Source organism: Acyrthosiphon pisum, chromosome A1 (genome assembly GCF_005508785.2).
Source record: "Acyrthosiphon pisum isolate AL4f chromosome A1, pea_aphid_22Mar2018_4r6ur, whole genome shotgun sequence".
In the NCBI taxonomy this organism is placed as follows: Eukaryota; Metazoa; Arthropoda; class Insecta; order Hemiptera; family Aphididae; genus Acyrthosiphon; species Acyrthosiphon pisum.
This window is the reverse complement of record NC_042494.1, coordinates 58,213,876-58,221,420: the sequence shown is the minus strand read 5'-3', so window position 1 is coordinate 58,221,420 and position 7,545 is coordinate 58,213,876. Positions and strand designations below refer to the sequence as shown.

At 33.1% G+C, this 7,545-nt stretch overlaps 1 protein-coding gene across 1 annotated transcript; it reads right to left on the bottom strand.

The window, feature by feature from the left end:
* Window positions 1-2,462: 2,462 nt before the first annotated feature.
* Window positions 2,463-7,339, bottom strand: LOC100161080. Its single transcript, XM_001944071.3, has 6 exons — window positions 6,445-7,339; window positions 4,577-4,673; window positions 4,352-4,511; window positions 4,112-4,267; window positions 3,848-4,023; window positions 2,463-3,777 (listed from the first exon to the last, which is right to left on the bottom strand). Exons 1-6 carry the CDS (start codon window positions 6,579-6,581, stop codon window positions 3,514-3,516), a joined length of 990 nt encoding a protein of 329 aa, XP_001944106.1. The 5' UTR covers window positions 6,582-7,339; the 3' UTR covers window positions 2,463-3,513.
* Between the last annotated feature and the right edge of the window lie 206 nt (window positions 7,340-7,545).

Here is a 7,545-nt window from a genome sequence, read left to right as displayed (position 1 = left end):
AATTTTTTTTTTTTAAAATACGTGTTTTTTATGCTGAATTCAAAACTGTTTGAAAAAATTCCCGCAAACTTACCGTTCAAAAGTTATGGCAATTCAAAGTTGTCGATATTATCAATATATTATAATATATTATAGTATAATAATTTTTGAAAATATTATAAAATAGGCATGTTTTTGCGCTTATAAAATATAATAATGGTAAAACGGCAACAACTGGGAACCGGCCCATCAGGCCGCTTTTAAAATCAGACAGGGGCAAATGCCCACCTTGCCCCTCCTCAAATGTTTAGTGACCGGGACGACGCGACGATCGCTGCGTCTGCCGGCCGCTTTAGGGGTCTTTTGCTAATCTAACCAATCAGATTTTATGTTATTTTATTAAAATATAATTTATCATTTTATTATCATTACTCGTCCTTCGATCTTCATAAGTGCAACAGTTGTCTGATACTTAAAAAAAAATTAGGGAACATAAAAAATATTTTCAAACGTGACACCTCGAAAAGCCATCCGACAAATAACCACCCGACATAAGACCACGTGATAACGACAAAAAGCCATTCGACAAAACCACGAACTAAGATACTATCTTAGTTCGTGGACAAAACACCATAACCAAAATCCGACAAGATGCCACTCGACAGAAAACCATCATACCACACTACCAACCGTATATTTGTGTACAATAATGTTAGGTATCAGGCAAATTAATATCGACAAAAAGCCACCTAACTGAATTATCTATTATTAAAATGAATTAAGTGTCTGGCGCAAAATTTGAAATAATAATGAAAAAATTAAAATACCTGTTATGGAAAAGATACATATTTTTATAATGTAAAGTAAACTCTACTCTAACTAACAATTACTAACCATTTTCGAACGCACCCCTTAGTTAACACTTATAATATATTGTATATAATAATAATTGATTAAGAGACGATAATAATGAAGGCGGATGTAATTACGTATATTGGACACGTAACCTAACACCTAACAATTGTCAAAGATTTATCGATCCACCGACTGGCGACCGTGCTTCATTAGACCACATGTAAATTAATTAGAAATATTATTCAAGAGGCTTGCTATCCCGTGATTTTATTCCAAATGATACCCCTAAGCAGTGGCGTATACAAGGGATGATGTGGGGGATCAGATCCCCTCCCATTGGCTCCGAGTAGATAATCTTCCATATTGTGTTTGATGTGAATCCTGAATCTATTCATGTTATATTCATTGTTCCTTAATGTAAAATATTTTACGACTCAAGTAAAAAGTTTTGAGAGGATGGGGTATTTTCCGATTTTCCCCTCCCATTTAGCTGTCGTTTTGATCCCCCCTTTCAGATATCATGTCTACGCCACTTCCCCTAAGTTAACTACACCTACGTCCTACACAATATAAAATTTCCTAAAAATTATAAAAATGGTCATGTTTTTTGCCAATGACAGACTCATTAGCTGCTCTTATAATCAAACAGGGGTAATGGTAAAAACAAAATTCACACCTTGCCAAATCATGGACAATTTCTTCAGACTATTATATATGGGACTATGGGAGTATTCCAAAAGTAAATGTGGAGTGTAAAAGTCGCATTCGCATTCATATCACATACTCGCATTAGTTAATATAGTTAACATATTATGTTATGAATTATAATAGTAGTTACTAGTTACTTAAATACTTAATAATATTATTATATTTCTACGATAATTGTAGCTACAAATTCTAGTAATCCATCATGGTATAATAAAATGAATACCTATAATTAATTGTATGTAGGTGCCTATTTTCCAGTGTATACGATATGTCAATATCTTCTTATAGAGTGGTACATCAACCATTTTCAAATAATCACCAACAATTTATAATCATCCCTATTACATATATAATATAATATAGCTATATAACCTATATAGTAAATAATTAACTAAAATGCACAACTGAAAAAGTAAAAAAAAAAATGGGGAAGTAGGTAACCACTTTGCTATACAGTAGGTGTCAAGTGAGTAGGTCATTGCAGTAATGAATTTGTTAAATTGAAATTCAATGATAAATCATTACATAAATAAAACACGATTCTAAACGGAGTGAGCCTATATTACTAAATATATTTTATTATATTATATTTATTTTATATTGCTATATTATAGCAATTTATTTTACTATTATTCATATGTTAGAAAAAATTAGTTGATCCCGAAAACATTGTATTTATTAATTATTATAATAGTACATGTTTATATTATATTTTATTGTTATTAATTTATGAGGCAATACTCAATACCAACTTACCGTACAACATAATTATTGATGTTAATTAATAATTAGTGTTATATCAATAATAGACAAAGTATTTTGTAGATCAGCTGTATTAAGTTATAAAAAACCAATCAATTAGACTTCAATAAGGTTAATACATCAAAGGTAATATTGAAATTACCAATCATAAAGGCATATTATGTTTATGTATTACATAGTTTATTTATGTTAAGACAAACTTACTGGAATATATGCATATATATGCATACATACACACAAAATAATCATGCTGCGTTATAAATAATATTTAATATATTAATAATGTACCATTTTTTTAAAACAAAAGAATACCAAAAACTATAAGATTTTACATTAAAAGTAAAAATGTTACATGTTACTAAAAAAAATCATACAGATACAATTATTATCATTAGTGATTTTCCCCAAGTTTACAGTAAAAAAAAAAAAAAATATATATATAGTTTTAATTTAACGGAATGTAAATAATTGTTTGTACCATTAAAAAAAAATATATAGAAGTAAATAAAACATAAAAAATTGCTAAAAGGCAGTTTTCTTATTTAAGTACATAAATTAACATTGTTGTTAATTTATTTCAATAAAAATGGTGCAGATCCGATACATTAATACTACATATTTTATATACATAATAATATGTCCATTATGAATATATGTATATACTTATAATGGTTTTTATGTTCTTGAATGCAAGTTTCCCTTGACCCCCCAATATAAATCAAAATTTTCAATGAATTATGACAATTCTTAGAAAAAAATTACTTCCTAAGGTGCACTTTTATTATTATTTCATAATATTCAGACATCCCTCTATCCCGTAAATCTTAAACATTTATAATTATAATTAATTGTATTTACAGTCAAATGTTTCAATCATGAAATTACTAAGTTGAATAAAACAAATTAGAATATTACAGACTTAATTTATTTTGTTGTATAAAATCTAAGTATAAAAAAAATATATTTACGAGTTTTTATGTACGAGTTAAAATAAATTAAATTGTTGTCCACTTAAAAATGGTGAAATATTTTATATGTAAATCAAATTGTATAACTGTAAGTTATAATTACATCATTAAGTCTGATAAATATGGAGTTTTTTTTATCAATTTATTTTGTTTCAAACAATATTTTCTCCAATATTAACTTGTCACTAAAATTATAAACTTATGGTGGTCCATTAGGTTTAATTAAAACCATTTAACCAATTTAGTTTCCATTGGCTTCTGCAGCCACTGTCTGACCTTCAGTTTTGAATTTTTTTACAGGTGGTTCATCGGGGGCAGGCAGACTAGATGAGTCCTCTGTTAAAGCTTCAGCAAGTGGTGTTTGAGCTGATTCTGATGTCGTTATAGAGTCATTGGTGATATCATCTTCAGACTTGTCACGAGAATCATCTTCAATTGTTAATTGGTGACCATTGGACGGTGGTAATGGCTCAGGATTGCTTTCATCAGATGTTGGTTCATCCAACTATAATAAAATATAAATATATTAAGTAAACAAATATAAATGAGTACTGAAATAACAAAATAATAAAAACCTCTGTTTGATTAACACTGCCATTAGTATGAGCATCGGTATTTGTTTGTTCACTAATTATTGGCTTCTTAATTGGTTCTGGAACACTACTTAAAAGTTCAGGTTTGAATTCATTTGCCACATAATGTGTCCACAATGCTAATTCTACTGAATGTGGATTCCATGTATTTTCACTACCTATAACAAAATAATGACATAACAATTTAACAAAGGTAGCTTAAGAAATATAAACTATTTAAATGTTTAGATAAGATTTTATACTTACATTCGCCATTAAGTCTTTCCACTGTTTGCTGAATATGGGCTACAAAGTTCAAATATTCTTTAGCAGTATAATCAATTCCTTCAATAGCTGGAATTGCTTTAAGACATTCATCAGCCATAAAAGGAGCTTTGTCTGGCGCAGCTGCTGCTAACAAAGCTAAAAAAAATAATAATATTGAATATTAAAATCAAATTATAATTCCATTCAAAAAATTAAATGTTTAAAAGTATTTATGTATACCTGAGGCCATTGTGGTTCCAACACCTTTCAAATTACTTAATGCTGTAAGTGCAAGTCCTAAATTGGGTAATTTTTTGAAAGCTTTCTTTGTCTCAGCCATAACAGCACGTGGTGTGTTCACTTTAATTAAGTAATTCAATTGAGGGAATGTTTTTCCTCTCTGCAATAGAAAATTATTTTAAGTAATTATTCAATCAATATTTTACAAAAAAAATTCAAGTTTACTGTTTGTTTCCATTTCATTATTTGGCAAATTTCTTCATGATTTAAATGTGCATCTTTTCCCCTCGACTTGATTTTTCCTGGTAATTCATTCTGATACCTACAAAAAAAAAAATATAAAAAGTTAAATAGAGAATTTTTAAGAAAAACTACTGTTTAAATTACTACAAACTAATCTATACAAAATAAGAGACAAAATTAAGTAACTGATGATAATTTTTTTTTGTAAATAATTATTTTTTAGTACTAGGTACCTATAATTCAATATTTAGGTATTCCTTAATGTGTGACGATTTAAATATTTAGGCTATACTGAATCTATAAATTAATTATATAACATTGATTGTTACCTAATGTTTGTTCTAAAACATTAATTACAATTTTAAATTCAAACAAAATTATATGTTTTGCATTTGAATGTCTTGCATTTACATGTATATATATAATATATAATATTGTTTTTATTTTATTGTATTTTTCTACATATTGTCTGGTTTCTGGTATAACAGAGTTCTTATTACATACTTAGTACATAGTACACATTACTAATAGCCAATAGGTATATCCAATCAATAATAAAAAATATTAATTATTATATCGTACTGATATTACAACATTGTGCATAATTTCATAAGAACCACAATATACTCGTTTATTGTTATTGAAATTAAATCTTTCTTATCTCAAAAACAATGAATGAATTTGGTTAACTGACTATATTGACTGATTATCAGTACAAATACATTTATTTCTTATCACTGTCCATTGATAATAATATTATATTATTAATTATTTAGTCACAGTATACAAAAAACGAAAATGTGTAATGCACATTTATTTTGATGGATTTAAAAAAAAAATCAGGAATGCGAGTTACATAAATATAAATAATCTCGTTGGGGTTTGTTGCATCAGCTAAAATTAGTTGCAGTTGTCTACATTACATGGTATCGCGGTATAGTTAAAGTTTAATCAACGGATTATCATTTTATTTATTTTTACAAATTTTAGTGTTCAGTGATTTACTGTCTGTACGTGTACATTCGCCCAGAGTAGACATATTTTGTACGATTACAAATATCGATTCGAACAGAAATCATATTATATTATTATATTATTATATAACATCGCCATGGTATGTATAAATAGTATGCGCGAATCGTGTGTGCAGACGAAAACATGTTGTCGACCGTCGACACAGCGAGCGTCCTGTACAGTCATTATCATATCTTAGGTTTTTTTTATACGAATATTACACACCGCGCCGTCACAAAACACGACCCGGAGTCCGGACCGGCGACGAGACAACCGTCGTCCGTGGGGATGATGAATGGCATCGATTGTCGTGGACACGAGTTGTACGACAACTCCAGAGTACTAGAGATCGTTACTGTGCAATAATCGAATCGTTGAACGCTTACACATCTGTATTGCATTATTATTATTACTATTATTATGTTTTATACGTTCTGTGCGTCGTACAGAGTACGCACATAACGCGCAACGGTGCGCGTTTTCTCCACAAAGAAATCGTTAACGTCATCACGGCCTCGATTGGGTACGCCGTACGCGGCGGCGGCGGGGCGACCGACCGACCGACCGACCGCCTTGCCAACCTAACCGACCGCCGCCGCACGTTATACAGAGCGCGTCAAATGCGCGCGTTGCGAAACGACCGCCACCGCACGTCAAAAATCAAAATAATATTATACCGTACGCACGCGCGTGAAAAACCACATTATAAATATTATTATTATACAGTTATAAACGTATAATACACGTAATACATTTAACACAATATAAATACAATTAAATACACCAAATTTTAACCCCGATAAATTGTACCCTGGAGGGGGGAGGGGGGCACTCACCAATTGTCCAGCTTGATGAGGTCTTCGGGCTTTTTCGTCTTAGCCTCGGCTTTGATGCGCAACGCTTGCGGGTACAGCGAGAGTACGTGCTCGAACTGATTGGCAGTGCCCTCGACGAAAAACGTAGCTGTGTCCATGCTTCTTAACTTTCGTAGGACGACTGAGACTGCGGCTGTTGCTGGTGTGTATAACGACGACGGCCGTTTGAAATCGGTGGTCGACGGTTCCTCCTGGTCTGTCTTGTTCTTCTCTGTTGCGGACTTGCGCACCAAGTTCACATAATATTTTATTCGTCGTTGTTACCGCAGTACGGAGGTAGATTTCGTGCGGAAAAATAAGTATTATATAGACCGTCTGGTAAAACGCTGTGTGGCCCCGTCTGAATGTGTACTGACGGACACGAGTCGAGTAGTCGACTAGTAGTGGCGGGGAATTCAAGAGACGGAACGAAAAATACGGTCGGGCGAGAATAAAATATAATTAAATAATATATTGTATATATTGTAATGAAATATTAAATTATTTTACGATTTTCGTATTTCGTAACGATAAATGAATATTATCATAACATTTATACTATTATTATAAAAGAACGTTTATTATCGCGCCCGCGTGTGTGTGAGGTGTATGCGGTGTATCTGTGCTGCGCCGCGGTATAAGCGGCTCGATACGACGGGAACACTGGTGGGCAAACGACGGCGGCGGCGGCAACCGACACGAACGCGCGGCCGAGTCGGGGCCCCAAAATCCGGTGGTGGTGGAGCGGTGGTAGCGGTGCGGTCGCGGCAGTGACGGCGGTGTGCTGTTGGAACGCGAACGACGGCGGCGAGGTGAAGGGGACAAAACACACACACACCGTATCAAATGACCTCCGCCGCCGCCGTGTTTGGTGGGAGTGACGGTTATCGGCGGCGGCGGCGTCGGTGGGCAGACAACGCGCGCGGGGTCCTTTGTGCGCCGCAATATAGGGGAAAGACGACGCCACCACGCTCGTCGGCTGTCGCTCGCTACCGCCGCCGGTTGGTCGGCTATTGCACGGCCGCCGTTAACTCGGTTCGGGTTTTGTGTGTTTCTCTCGTACAACAGTCGTACGACTAAAAT